Below are 15,781 nucleotides of genomic sequence, written 5' to 3' on the forward strand. Positions count from 1 at the left end.
GGGCCGCGGTTTGTGCTGCGAGGCGCCCGCAAGGAGCAGCTAGCGCGTCCCCACTGCCGCGGGCCGGGACCTTTCACGAGATCGGTTGCTCAAAGCCCCGTGCAGCCGGACCTTGGAGAGCTGTCCAACCCAGACCTACCCTCTTTAAGTTTAAAACTGTTGCCCCCCGCCCCGTTGTGGCAGGTGCACCCGCCCAATGAAAGCAGCGCTCCTTGGCGGCCGAGGTGCAGGGGCTCCTGGCCGCCTTTTCCCTCCGGGCCTCGCGGTAGTTGGGGCCTTTGGCCAATTGGGAGCTGCTGTTGACCACAGGTCAGACTGGCCGGGCTATAAATGGAGTCCCCTGGGGGGTGAGTTTGTCCCCTGGAGCAGCAGCTGCGGTCCAGAACTCTCCCCTTGAGTCAGGAGCTGCCAACACGGTTGAGAGCCCTCAGTTGTTAGGTGAGTGGTAAGTGGTTTGGGTTGTCATTGTTAAGGAGTTCTTTGTTATGCATTTCGGGTTGTCTTTAAACCCTAGGAAGCTGTTCTGTTCTTCTCTCACAGGCATTCGAACCTGTAATTTGTGGAGGGCTAGTTAATTGTGTTAATAGTAAATTTTTAATTTTTGGTGGTTGGCTGTTTATTTGAGAGCCTCCATAACACCTGTCACCTTGGTAAAAAAGTCTTCCTCTGTCTTTCTTCTAAGACCCATATATATATATTTAAAGGCTGCAGTAAGGTCTGTCTGGAGCCTTCTCAGGGCTAAACAACTACAACGTTCAGCCTTTTGTCACAAGAGAGGGTTTCCAGCTCTGACAGTCTGCATGGCCTCCTCTGGACAAGCACTAACAGTTCCATGTCTTTCTTGTACTGGGGGTCCCAGAGCTGGACACAGCACTGCAGGTGGAGCCTCATGAGAGCAGACTAGGAGAATCGTCTCCCTCAGCCTGTGGCCACACTTGTTTTGATACAGATGGCTTTCTGGGCTCTGAGCGCACATTGCTGGCTCCTGTCTAGTTTTTTGTTTACCAGTATCCCCAAGTCGTTCTCCTAAGGCCTCCTCTCAATCCATTTGCCTCCTCGTCTGCATTGATATGGGGGATTGCCCCAACCCAGGTGTAGGCCCTTACACTTAGCTTTCTTTGAACTTCATGAATTTCATGAAGACTTCATGAAGTTTAAGCAGCACAGTCTCCCTTGCCTCCTGGCTGACTTCATGTCTGTTAGCATATACACTTGAATTAACTTGTATTCCTCCTTCTGATGTCACCATGTAGTCCTGTCACAGGGTATTGCCATGGGATCTATACTGAGTTTACAAGGCCTCGGGACTGAGGCTTGCTCAGCCTGCTCTGAGTTTTTCATGACCTGCCTGCAGCTTTGATTTAGCTGTGAGAGCAATTTCTCTAATTATTAGGTATCTATGGCTGTCATGTCTCACTCAGACAAGGGAGATACATATTTTACTTATTTATCCTTGTGTGGTACAACCACAGTTTTATATAGGTAGTATTAGCAAGCAGTTTTTCTAAGTAGAATATTTACAACTCTAACACAACGATGTACAATAGAGAAATACAGGCCTGGTGAAACAGCAGAGATCTTCAGAAGCAGAGATGCAGAATTTGGCATAGAGAACAGACACGGGACAATAAGAGATGAAGTACGGGCTTTGTTCTGGAGACCCCATGGCAATAACTAATGACTTTGCCTCAGCCTTTAATAGTGAGACCGGTTGTTCTTCAGGTCCTGTGATCTTGAAGACAGAGATGTGGAGCGGAATGAGGCCCCCATAATCCAAAGGGAAATCATTAGAGACCTGCTACACCACTTAGACACACACAAGTCTATGGGGCTTGATGGGATCCACCCAAAGGTACTGAGGGAGCTGGTGGAGATGCTCAGCAAGCCACTTTTAATCATTTATCAGCAGAACTGGCTAACTAGAGGAGTCCCAGTTGAGTGGAGGTTAGCAAATGTGATGCCCATCTACAAAAACAGCCAGGAAGAGGATCCAAGGAACTACAGGCCTGTCAGCTGACCTCAGTGCCAGGGAAGGTTCTGGAGCAAATCATCTTGAGTGCCATCACACGGCACGTACGGGACAACCAGGGGATCAGGCCCAGTCAGCACGGGTTTATGAAAGGCAGGCTGTACTTTACTGCCCTGATCTTCTGTGACAAGGTGACCCGCTTAGTGCGTGAGGGAAAGGCTGCAGATGCTGTTTACCTGGACTTTAGTAAAGCCTTTGACACAGTTTCCCACAGTATTCTCCTGGAGAAACTGGCTGCTGGTGGCCTGGACAGGTGTACTCTTCACTGGGTAAAAAACTGTCTGATGGCCAGGCCCAAAGAGTGGTGGTGAATGGAGTCACACCCAGCTGGTGGCCGGTCACGAGTGGTGTCCCCAGGGCTCAGTACTGGGGCCAGTTCTATTTAGTATCTTTGTCAGAGATCTGGACGAGGGGATCGAGTGCCCCCTCGGTCAGTTTGCAGAGGACGCCCGGTTGGGCAGGAGTGTTGATCTGCCTGAGGGCGGGAAGGCTCTGCAGAGGGGTTTGGACAGGCTGGAGCAAGGGGCCGAGGCCAGCGTATGAGGTTCAACAAGGCTCAGTGCTGGGTCCTGCACTCGGGTACAACAACCCCACGCAGCGCTGCGGGCTCGGGGCAGTGGCTGGGGAGCTGCCCGGCGGGAAAGGACCTGGGGGGTTGGTCAGCAGTGGCGGGATGTGAGCCGGCAGTCTGCTCCGGCGGCCAAGAAGGCCAAGGGCATCCAGGTGTGGCCAGCAGGGACAGGGAAGGGATTGTCCTCCCGGACCTGGCACTGGTGAGGTCACACCTCAAATCCTGGGCTGGGTTTTGGGCCCCTCACTGTTGGAGAACGGCTTGCAGAGAGCAAGGCCATAGCTCCCTGCAGGAGCTGGTCGGCCTTAGCTCCCTGCAGAAGTTGGTCCCAGCCACCTGAGGTAAACAAAGGAAAGAACTCAGGGTACAGTTATGTAAACAAGGATGAAGACCCAAGGCTCAGTTGTGCTAGCGAGGATTGTTGTGAGAACACAGAGATAAGTTGGGGCGCATTATGACCTTGGGGGTCAGAGAAAAGCAGCCCTGGGAGAGAAGCAGGTTCACAGCAAGAAAGATGTTTATGCATACCAGAAATGCCACAAGGGGCTGGTGTATTATAATGTGACCTTTTAGATGTACCCAATGGCTGAGATATTATAATATAGTTTCTTAAATGTATCCAATAGAGTTGCAAGTAGTGTATTGTAGATTGCTTATATAAGGTGTGATTTCTCTCAATAAAGTTGAAGCTTGCTCTATCATTCACATTGAATCGGCTGCTTGCTTCCTCCGCCCGCCGCACCTCACTACAAGACAGACACTGAGGTGCTGGAACGTGTCCAGAGAAGGGCAGTGGAGCTGGGGCAGGGCCCAGAGAACAAGTCTGACGGGGAACGGCTGAGGGAACTGGGGGGGTTTGGAGAAAAGGACGCTGAGGGGAGACCTTATTGCTCTCTGCAGCTACCTGAAAGGAGGTTGTAGCGAGGTGGGTGTTGGTCTCTTCTCCCAAGTAACAAGCGATAGGATGAGAGCAAACAGCCTCAAATTGCACCAAGGGAGGTTTGTATTGGATGCTAGGACAAATTTCTTCACTGAAAGGGTTTGACAAGCAAACAGGCCGCCTAGGGAGGTGGTAGAGACACCATTTCTGTGTCCATTAAAAGATGTGTTGATGTGGCACTTGGGGACATGGTTTAGCAGTAGACTTGACAGTGCTAGGTTAGCAGTTGGACTCAATGATCCTAAAGGTCTTTTCCAACCTAAACAAGTCTTTGATTCTATGATTCTATTCTGTGATTACTTAAAAATGCAGACTCAGAGCTGAATAAAACTGGTTTTAGGTGTAATAAAGTAAACATATCTAAGATATATACAGGACACCATATAGATTAAATTCAAATGTAAGTGTAAAAAGAAAGAGAAAGGTGTAAATTTATGTTAGCAAACATATGCACATGATCCTAAGTGTAAGGAAAGAGAAGAAAGGAAGAAAAAAAAAAAAAGAGGATGAGGAAACCATTAACAAGAACATCATATTCCTCCCAGTGAAGGACTCCAGATGCTGACAACTTGCCATGACACCTCTACCACCCCCCAGAAATGTCAGTGTGAACCATGGATGCTGATATCCAGAGGATCAGCAGTCAGGTGAGTGTACACCAGAAAAGGCACAGAAACTAAGCGTGTGTGTTGCAATTTTAATTAGACTATTGACATTAGGTCAATTTTTGCCTGCATGTAAGTGCTTGACCTACATTATTGTTCTTTGCTTTTCTGTAATTAGATCAAGACTAATGATGACTCTTGAACTAGACTGTTAAAGGTCTTTTCCAACCCAAACCATTCTATGATTTATCATCTATGATTCTATATGTGAGGTATACTTCTTCTTTGCCCATAAGCAAGATTTTGAATGTAGCACTGAGTTCTTAGTTTAAAAATGTTTAGTAATGGTGTCTGACAGAGAGAGACATCCTCCATCTCCTTTACATGCTGTCCATCTTCATTGGATTAATGGTGATAATTTTCAAATCTCAGTTAACACTATTGTCTCACTACATTTCAGTAACACAAACAAATTTTGAAAGACCTTAATGTTTATGTGCAGCTTCGGTATAAGTAGCTGAAACAGTTGTGATACCTAGTCTTGTGTTGATTTAACATGCTCTTGAGAAAGCGAATTTGAGGTGGTGCTACTTACATTGTTGTAGGTTGCTGGCCACAAAAGATAAGTACAGGGACTGTTTAGCACCATTCATTGTTTCATGATCTAAAATTATTTCTCTTTGTTTTATTATAAAATGTTTATGGGTTTGGATTTTCTGTTTTTAAATACAATATAAAAATAATCTATTACTGTGTTTTAACAGGTAGAGGTTTGTGAGGATAAAACGTTGGAATGACAACCATTCCTAAGTAAAGATGGTGACTGCCTCTGATTCGGCTGTGTTTTTGTTAGGAGTTGCCAGATCTGTGACCTGATAGAGGTGAGGCTGCTACAGCTCCATGCCCCAGGGTCCACCCAGTTGCAAAGCTGAGAATGTATTCTTAGTAGGCACAGACGCAAACTCATGTATACAACACATACATACATGTGTACCTGGCCAGGAACACAGACAGGAACACCCAGCACTTAAACAAACAGCACTGATGGCTGCCTCCCGTCCTCCCCTCTGGCTCATCAGGATGAAGATACACCAGTGGGAAATACACCCCTATGAACAATGCAGCTGGCTCCAGCAGCTGGGCTTAGACCCTCAGTCCCCCCAGCTGCTGGCAGCTGGACATGCCAGACCCCCACGGCCCACAGCCCCACTGCAGCAGCTGCTACGGGTCCCCTTGCACACACCAGCATACACACACATGTACACTGTGGGTCCCTCCAGTAACTGTGACAAGGTTCTCGGGATCCTTGCTTTCTCCAGCTGGCTGTCTCCTGCACAGTGAAACACACACAGACAAGTGGTCTCCCTCAACCCCACACCTTACAATCTCTCCAGCAGGAAGACCCCTCGTCCTTCCGCTTGTCAACTTCTCCAGTTGTCTCACTAATAGAGACATACGCACACCTGGTTCCCAAACCACTTAACCTATTTGCTGGCTAGTCTGGCTTGCTGCTGACTAGTAATCATATACTGACATACATACTCTCACTCACTCCAGTTGCTAGCACCCAAGACCCTGTGATTCATGGTCTGACACCAGCTGCTGGCACTTGGACCCTCACTGATTCTAGTTGCTGGCACCAAATACATGCAGGGTCCTGTGACTCATGGTCCCTACTCAAGCTGTGGGCACTTAAATGCCCATGCACACAGAAAAGATCTGCACAGCCAGAAAATGTGTTAGAAATGTTAGAAGATGGGAAAGACTGTGCTGATGGGGCCGGGGCATGGCTAGACACCCATACTGACCAGCAACTCTTTTACATGCAACCAGTCCCTTGTATCCCCTTTCCCTCCATTTTCCCATGCTTGTTCATCCCCAAGCCACCCAGATCCATTCCTTTCCCCACCTTTGGTTCCTCCCCTAAACATCCCATTATAAGTCTTGTGCAATCCCCAGATGCTCTTCCCCTGCACCCCTCCATGCTTTCTGTACCCCTTGGCAGTATCCTCACTCAGTCTGTAAGGTACTCTGACAGCCTCTCCCATGGACTCATTGTGATGAGTGTCACCTCCAGGCCATGAGGCTGATGGCTCCCCTACGACAGCCTTAGAAGGAGCCAGGACAGGGCCTTCATCTCTCTTACTGGGTCATTTGGGTTCCCCAGCCTGTGGTTGTCTCTTTTTGCTCCTTCCTGTTTGTGCAGATGAGCCTTTTGTGGGTTGATTGCGCTTCTGTGGTGGCTCTGGGAGTGGCTAGGTCAGGGGATTATTTGGGTTCCCCTGTCTGCCATTCTTTCTCCGTGCCCCTCTGTGTGTGGAGATAAGCTTTTTCCCACATAGACTAACATTTATGATGGGCTAGTGCTGTAACACTTCCTGGTCCTATACACTAAGTTATCCAACGTTTCTGTTTGAGAAAACAGACTCTCACATCCAGTTAGAGGAGCAGATCTTTACTTCACCTCAAATCCCACCTCTTGTAGCCTTTTCCTCTTATCTTTATGTATAATTATATCAAGGTTAAAATTAGGGTAGTGTACCAAACCAGTATAGCTCCTGATACCAGTGTCTGGTGTCCTCTCAACCCATCTGGTTTGGTTTCTGAAATAGCAGTGATTTACTAGATTATCTTGGACCTACTTTCCATTCTAAGACGACTGTATCATTGAAACTTTCAGTTTTGTAAATCAGCCTCTAAGGAGATTAACATTTATAATTGGCTTGTGGGAAGCTAGATCCCTCACTTAACCGACACTAATGTCAAACGTGGACAGGAGCAGACAGGCAGTGCTGTAAGAGGAACAGGAGGAAGAGGGTCATTCCTGTAGCACCATTCTTCTGACCACGCGTATGCATGGGGAACAATAGCAGCTCCACAGTGGATGATCTCCAGGCTGTCGAGATCCACCACTGGTACAAGAAGTTCATGACAGAGTGTCCTTCTGGACAGCTGACAGAGTATGAATTTAAACAGTTCTTTGGGCTTCGAGGGCTGGATCCAGAGGCCAATGAGTACATTGAGCAGATGTTCCGCACATTTGATATGAACAAGGTGAGTTCTCCAGCAAGGAAATTAACTGCCTCGTGCTGCTTGGAAGCAAACCGACTCCTGCACTTTTAGAGTCCTTGATTTTCTCTTACAAACACTGGTGTGGAAAGCTGCTGAGGGCACTAATGTAAAGTAGCTAAATGCAAGGAGCAAATTAATGTGCATAGATTATGACATAGATAACATAACCATAGGTAATAATACATTATCTAAGCACTTTGTGCCAGTTCATCTTTGAATTTTGAGAATTCCTTATTGTGTATTAATTCCTTATTGTGTATTAATTGGCTCGGCCTGTTTGACTAGCAAAATAATAATGAAAGGAGATTTCATTATTATTCTTATGTGTTCTTATTGTTGTTGTTCAAAAATATATCTGTATTAGACTGTAGAGACTACAGGAACCAAACACAACAGAAATCATTACAACATTCACAGAGGAAGTAATTTCCAGGTATTTGGCAGCTGCAATTAATACTGCATAGGCAGACAATCTAGGTGTCTCTCCTTGCGCTAAGAGGTATAGCATACAGCTGTAGCTGGGAGGTGGGTAGTAAGTATTCCTTACTGTGGCAAGCAGGTGTCTGACTTTGTTTAAATTCCTCAGTAAATGAAAGTTTCATTTTTTTGCTCTGTAGTTTGTTGAAGTAGTAGAATCTTTGACAGACACATGCACTTTATTTGTTGTTTCTTTTTAAAGACTTCAAATTTTAGTCAGTGTTAAATCTAGGGATCATGAACTTTTACTGTCTGGCATTTTTTCTTGCAGCGGAAACAAAGGCTTTTTGAGTTTCCTTGTAGATTCAGGAAATGGAATACTTAAAAACCTAAGTACAGAACAATTTTTCCATCTGTGAAATCATGTTTTATGTATTTTTAAAAAATATCTTCAGTCACTTATTTTGTTCAGAGAATGGAAAAGAGATCTATGGCTTACTGAAATATCAGTCGTTTCCCACAAAGACAAAGCAGACTACTACAGCAAACCTCAGGCAGAATTACCTTCCACTTTTCTTGCAGCCAGGGCTCTGGGTCAGTTTTCTCCCCCAGCAGGCCATTGGCAGTCAGCTCTGGTGGTCAGAGAGGGGTTTGTTCACACTGGCCATGAGGAGTGACAGCGTCCATCTCTGTGGGTGGCAAGCACAGAGTCACCTAGACATCTAGACATTATAGCTTTAGGAGTTGAGGTGTTCAGGAGATCTTAAAGGTGGCCAGAGAACTAGCATGTGTGTATACTTGCTTTTTCCTAAGTCCAAGTGTCTGTGCCATTTGTCTTTCCTTCTCTTTTAGCTATGAATCTAAAGAGCAATAAGGTAAAACAGTTCCAGAGCCATAACTCCCTCAGTTTATTCCTGTCACAATTTGTTTTTTGTTTTCCCACAGGATGGATATATTGACTTCATGGAATATGTGGCTGCCCTCAGCCTTGTTCTCCGTGGGAAGATGGAGCAGAAATTGCGGTGGTATTTCAAGCTCTATGATGTGGATGGCAATGGCTGCATTGATCGACATGAGTTGCTCAACATCATAAAGGTGAGTCTCCAGGAGTCTGTGTTCTATACCCTTCCCTTAAAGACGCATTCCCACACACAAGTAAGACTTTTGCTAGTCTGCATATGGATGATCACGGATGAGACCTTTGTTAACAGCATTCTTTCTTTCAGCAGAATTCCCCACAATCTCACAGTCCGGTAGGCAGACTTGACAGACTCTTCTTTACCACCACAGCATGTGGTATAGCACAGCTAACTCCATAAAATTGTTTTAGCTGCCTAGGACCTAAGTTGCGCTTTCCAGGATTTCAGACTCTGTGACTGTCAGTCATGGTCTGTGCAATGTGTCCTTCAGATGTCCTTTTCCCCATGTGAATAGTAGTTGGAGAGTTACTGCCAGTTTGATTTTTTTAGAACCAGCTCCTAAACAACAGTGTAATAAAATATTACTGACTTTGGCAAACTATTGTGGAAGGTTTTGGAATTACAGACATAAACATGACCTTGTGAATGTCTCAGACTGAATTATGCTGCAAATTCAGATTATTCTGTAGAGACTGGGTAACTAGAAAGATGCAGGAAAGATTAAATGACCCAAAACAATCTATATTTCTGTATAGGAAAGGTCAGAAAAAGGATTTGATAAAGATTGAAGCCTGAGCTGTCCACACATGAAATAAGATGTTAGTAATGCATTCTCATCTGGATATCAATTTTAGTGCTGGGCATTGAAGGGAGCAAACCAAATCAATAACCGTAATAGGATACAGCCTCCTACTTATAACTTGCAATAGAAGTACTCAGATATCACAGTAAAGCAACAGATAGTAATTAACACAGAGCTCTTGAGAAACAAGTCCTGCGGGTAATAATTTGTGGCAAAGAATTTAATGCCTTTTTAGTTTTGTGGGTGTAGTTCAGTGTCTTTTTTTGGCAGCTTTAGGAAGTTGCTGAGGTGAAACTCAGTTTTAATAAAATGGCATTTGAAAAGCAGTGAAGGAACTTACCAAATATCAGAATGTAAAACCCCCCAAATTAATAGTCTTAGCATCAATATGAAGGCTCTGGTAACACATGTTTCATGGAAATCCTTAAACAAAGGAAACAATTATTCATGAAAAGAAAAGAGAACCCTGCGCTATATGGTTATGAATAAGATGAATTGTGGTAAACAGTAGTGAATAATGCTTAAACTTTCTCAAGCTGAAAATGAATTTCCAGCGAGCTTTAGGGAGAAGCAGGGCACACAGGAAGCAGTATATGAATGGAAATAGGGAAAGCAAGAATAGAAATAAATGACCACAGCATATAACAAAGGAATTTCATAATGTCAAAGGCAGAGGGTGTTTGACAGTGTTTATTTGTCTTGGTGGATCCATTAGGTGAATCCTGATTCTGCCATTTCTGCAGTGCTTAACCTCTATCTAAGCAGATTTAGGGTGATCCTCTGAGTTTTACTGCTCCTTCCATGCTCCAGAATCATGCACCCTTTGCAGCCTTCATTGCCACTGTAAGGCCTGATGATTTCTGCTGTGTTTTCCTATGAAGCTGCTTTATTTGTATGGGGACAGGCATGACTGTCTTGTTCGGGGTCTGTGCTCACAGGCTGCAGCGGAATCAGTCTATCGTTTTGGAAGCCATTAGGCAGCTTCCTATTATTGCTCTTCTCTTTTAGGCTATTCGAGCTATTAATGGTGGTAACCATGAAACTAGTGCAGAAGAGTTCACCAACCGAGTCTTTGACAAAATTGATGTGAACGGAGATGGTAAGATTCCTGCCTTTGTCATTAACTCTGCTGGTCTCTGTGCTGCAGAGAGACATCCATGTCTTCCTTTCTTGATTGAACTTTATACCTCTTCATTTTACATTTGTTTGTTATATGAATTCTCATCCAGTAATGCATTTTGCTAAGGCATTTTTCTCCTTGCATCATACATAATCAGTATGACAAGATTTGTTCCCTGTACTATGTCTGAGCTGTGTTCTGTGCACATGAGTTTGGTAGTGGGGTTTTGGAGTGGGTTTTGTTTTGCCTTTTTGTATGTTGCTGTGTAGCTTACGTCAGAATTAGAAGTGGGAAATATTAACAGATAGCCCCAGCTGCTCCTAAATATTTCAGCAGCAGAGAAGGGAAGAACTGGAATTTAATGTTGAAGTTCAGATTTTCTTCACTGGGTCTACTACAGGCAGTACAGCAAGCACATAAGTGCTGCAGACCAGTTAGTCAAAAGTTGGTCACGCCACTGCAGTCACTGTGTCCCTGAGAAGTATTCCTTTCCGTGCTACTTCATGTGCTCATTACCTTCTTATGTGATCTTTTGCTATTCCAGAACTCTGCCAAGCTGCTTTCCCGCACAAAGGCTTTTTGGCCTAGGACAGAAAACCTATTTCTGCCTGTCACAGCTTCCTTCTTTTAAACATGAAAACCAGCAAGTATGGGATGGGTTAGGACAATGACAGGTTAGGCCAAAAAGGAGGCAGCTAATCCAGCCTTATTTATAGGAAGCTGTGATCCCACTCCTTAGCTACACACTTGCTCTTTCTTCTGTACCCTTGTGTGGGAAAAAAAGAAGGAAGCTGGAGTTGCCTGGATATTGGGGAAGCTTCATGTAAACTTAAGAAGACTCTTTGAGGCCTCTTGGTGCTTTAGAACAGTGTGTGTATAGTAAGTGGTCTCTAAAGTTAGATTACTGTACTCCTTTTCCTGTTCAAATGTGGATTGGCATGATTCTGATGACTTTTGTCTGTGTCTGGCACAGGTGAACTTTCTCTGGATGAATTTGTGGAGGGAGCAAGGAAAGATGAGGAATTCATGGAGGTTATGATGAAAAGTTTAGACCTGTCACACATTGTTGCCATGATCAACAATCGTCGGCATAGTGTATAAATCAGTCTGGGAGAACACGCTGTGCCAACAGACAGAAGGGTGTACACTCACCAGAAAGAAGAGACAGCATTTTTAAAAACAAACAAAATTTCCATGAACACACATATGGAAGTATGAACAGAAAGACACTGTTAAATTTCTGTATCTGAGTGCATGTTCCTGTACAAATATTGAAGCTCAGCTACATATGTGCCCAGCAGGTTCAGAAAAACTGGAGCTGGGTGGCAGTATTGGACCTGACTTCCTAAAATTTAAAGGCCGAGTTTCAGGGCACAAATTTCCTCCTTATTCTGTGTCCCAGATTGTCACTTTGCAATGAACTAAAAGTAACATTAAGGTTGTGAAGAGCTCTAGCAGAACTGGGTGATGGACTGTGGAGAATTTCTGACATGTACAAAAGAAGAGCTTCAAATGGTTATCAGTGTAGAAAACTGTCAAAATAATGTAACTTCCACTGTTCTTGTCATGATATTAGGTCATAAACACTAGCATGTTTGTCCGTACCAGATGTGCTTGGATTTGGTAGTCTCTACAGAGTAGCTTTATTCATAAGTTCTCAAGACCTGAAGGAAAAATCAGCCTTTAAAGCTGATAGTGACAAATCTGCTCCCAGCTGCACTGTCAGCAATGCTGCTGTTTGCAGCTTTCTGTGATCACAGAACTCTTTACCAAAAAGTCAACAGTTTAGGAGCAGCTTCTGTAACCATGAGAACCATTCTGTAACCAGAGAAAATATGATACTGTTTCCCAAAGCAGAATAATTACCTGAGAGATCAAATCTTTTTTAGATACTTTGTCCTACTATCCTCTCATGAAAACTGAATAAATGAAGTGTGTGAAGATGATCCTGATATTATTACTTCACACATCCTTTATTGGTCTTTATTCTTGGGGAGAAAACCTAAGAAGCAAAAGACAACTCAGCAAAGTGACTTGTGACTTCTGCCATTTATGTGAATACTGGAGTGAAGTTGATACTCTAGATCAGTGCTGCCACAAATGCCTCTGTCTTTGTACATGACAGGAAGAGTGATGTATCATGGACAGAAACTGAGCAAACTGTATCTTGTTCACTGATGTTAGGTAAGGTCACAATCAGAAGATCCTTTGCATCTGGAGAGAGAACAAGAAGGTAAGAAGAATGCACGAAAAGTTCCTCAGTGTCTATGCCAAGCAGGCATGTTTTTCCTGTGCAGGAGGAAGAACTTGCAGACCTGTAACAAGAAGACTTTAGAGTGAACTTGCTTATGTTCAAGCTTCACTGACGTACATGTGTATACTGAACAAAGTGTCTAGGCTTTCATCTAAGTCAAGGGTGATTTAGCCAATATTGTCACTGGAGCTTGAGAGAGTGAGTGATCATGTTTAGAGTAGGTGCCAACATTCTGCCAGATGGGCTCATACGCCAGCTCCCACTGGCACGTACACGTATGCAGTCTTGGAGCTTCTGAAAGGAATCACAACCTGGGTATCAGCAAACATTGCTTAGTGCTCCAGAGGATTATCACAAGTGTGTGCTGTTGGACTCTGCTTCTCTTTGGACTGAGGAAGGCTGAGGTTTTTTCCAAGACTCTGTTGAACCTGTCCTGTACCTTTTACAAGTCCTCAGTTGCCTGCAGCTTCGTGGGTCAGTTAAAGCTGCATTTTTATTACCATCTGACATACAGAAAAAACCCTACTTTAGTTCTCAGGAAAGTAAAGAATTTTTCTAAGTGCAGCTGATGTATTAAAGAAATCACCAAGAAGTTGCAGCTGCCAGCAGTGTTGCAACAAGCTGCTGTGCACACTCTACAGAATCTTCTTGATGTACATAGAGAAGAAGGACATGTACACAGTACATTCTCAATAATAATCTTAAATATTTGTAAGAAGAGGGTTTTTTTTTTTTAATAGATGTTCTAGAAAACTGTTTCTTCCTTAGCTGTCATTGCTGATGATGCTGGAACATTTCCCAGCTAAGATGCAATTATGACATTTATAATAGGCAAAAAAAATGCATCATGCTATCACTACACTAAGTTGCAGATGTGTGTTTTGTTCTTAATGTTTTTGTTCTGTCACTGAATTATTTCATTGGATTTAGCTCTGCAGCTAGCATGTTCTTTTAAAGACCAATCTGGCAGTATATGTGCCTTTATCAGAAGCTTTATGGGAAGGAAGACCTTGGGGGGTGGGGGGAGAGGAAATCTCTGTAAAGGGGAGATAATTATTTTCTGACCTACTTGGCTCTCTTTGTACAGTTAAAATTTAAAAATGTACAATAAACATCTTGGAACTGTTCCCTTTGATAGAAGAATGCAGGAATTAGGAGGAAGAGGAGGATAGAATCTAGCAGCACAGGGTTTTCAAGTATCTCCAAGGATGGGAACTCCACTACTTCTCTGGGTTGGGGTGAGGGTTGGGATTTAGGGGTTTAGGATCAGTGAATATGGTTAGGATATTAACTGCTGAAGTTATCATTTGGGGCTGGGTCAAGAGCTAGGGTTCAGGCTGGGGTTAGAATAAGGGGTAGGGTTTGGGCTCAGGTTTGGGATTTGGGTTAATGTTGGTAGTTTAAGAGTTAGGAATTAAAGTTCAAATTAGGGTTTAGGGGTTTGGGTTGGGGTGACAGCGGTTTGATTTAGGATTAGGATTTAGAGGGGGTTAGAATTTTAAGTTTGGGGTGCAGTTAAGGGCTAGGGGCCAGGTTCATTGTTCAGCTTCATGGGTTAGGGCTTCATCTGGAGGCAGAGGGCTCTGGAAGCTGTTTGCAAAGTCATACCATGTAGCTGGTGGTGCTGGAGCAGCTCCTGACCGTCCTGTCCCTGGAGGTTCAGTGCTGGGTGTGGCAATGGAGCCCTAGGACCTGCACCAAGGCTGTGGTCCTGGCCAAGGGCCAGGTTCTGGTGTGTACGAGCTGCAGATGGGCAGGTATTTATGTGGTAAAGGTGGGGGATGAGGTCTCATGTGCTTGTCATGGTTTGGGGGCTTGCCCTGTGATTGTGGGTGCATGGAGTGAGGGTATGTTCCATGAACCTTTGAAATCCCTTTGCCTGTGTCCCCTTCCTCAGACCACCATGTGGGTAATGGTGGAAGGTCCCAGCATGAAGATGTCACATCCTCAAGGATCACTTAAAAACACTGCCTAACACCTACTCCCAGAACATAATGGAAATGGGCTTAAAAGAAGGCCTTAAAAAAAAAAAAATCTAGACCTTCAGCTCAGATTTCTCCTCCCTAACTCTGAGCATTGAACAGATCTCCTCTCATCCTGGTCAGGAGAATTCCTCCACCAGCAGGGATGGGCTGGGAGAAAGAACCTGGGAAACTTCCTGACTAGACAGGAGGCAGGGAGGAATGCAGCTGTCAAAACATCAGGGATGTTAATTCGCTGTCTGATCAGTCTCTGTCTCTCCTACAGACTTGTCCCTGACATTATAACGTCATGCTCTCAGAGACCAATGGGCAACTTCCCTGTCTCCCCACCACAAAGAAAGATGCCCCTAAGGAGGTTGGACTCCAGCACCTTCTTTCAGAGATCCCTTGTGACATGGGAAAAAGAGACAATTAACATGATGTGTGTAAGAGCCCAGCAAAACTTGTTGCCTACCCCGTTCTCTTCTGTGGATGGAGCCCAGGCTCTGGGTGATCTTGGTGTTGATGGATAGGTAAATGAGGGAAGATCAGGCTCAGCAAGGCTGGGAAGTGCCCTCTCTCCTTACCCTGTATTCAGAGAAGGTGGCTGAGGCAGGACCTTGCCCAACAGCAGGACACAGCCAGAGGGCCCACTAATCCCACCCGGGGGTCAGACTACTTTACAGGCATTTTCTCCCCGTAAGGAGTAAGACAAAAAGGTTACAGATGGTCCTGAGGGCTGCTCACCCTCTCACTGCTGTGCTGACCCTTAATCTGTGACTGGGCAGTGGGACAGACAGAAGTGCAGCCCTGTAACAGTAGCAGACCACAAACCCAGAGCACAGGAGTGGGCAGAGATCCCTGCTGGGGCTAAAGCAGGCAGGGAGGGGAGACATGACAGCCGCAGGAACCCAGACGCTGTTGACTGGACCCACTTCAGAACTGTGTGGGGTGTCTCTGCCTGGCCTTATGCTCCTCGCAGCAGAGAGGTGAAAAGGGACAGGCCCTTGGGACATTTTCTGGCTGTGGACAGGAGCTGCCACAGCTGAAGCTGGAGAGGCCTGAGAAAGGGAAAGAAGAAAATCAAGGG

At 44.9% G+C, this 15,781-nt stretch overlaps 1 protein-coding gene across 1 annotated transcript; it reads left to right on the forward strand.

Moving 5' to 3' along the window:
• The first annotated feature begins 6,885 nt into the window (after positions 1-6,885).
• On the forward strand, positions 6,886-13,857 carry LOC113489529 (guanylyl cyclase-activating protein 1-like). The gene is made up of 4 exons (XM_026865297.1): positions 6,886-7,199; positions 8,580-8,729; positions 10,365-10,455; positions 11,450-13,857. Exons 1-4 carry the CDS (start codon positions 7,002-7,004, stop codon positions 11,575-11,577), a joined length of 567 nt encoding a protein of 188 aa, XP_026721098.1. The 5' UTR covers positions 6,886-7,001; the 3' UTR covers positions 11,578-13,857.
• The last annotated feature ends 1,924 nt before the right edge of the window (positions 13,858-15,781 follow it).

Source organism: Athene cunicularia (genome assembly GCF_003259725.1).
Source record: "Athene cunicularia isolate RWA chromosome 1 unlocalized genomic scaffold, athCun1 chr1_part2, whole genome shotgun sequence".
NCBI classification, from domain to species: domain Eukaryota; kingdom Metazoa; phylum Chordata; class Aves; order Strigiformes; family Strigidae; genus Athene; species Athene cunicularia.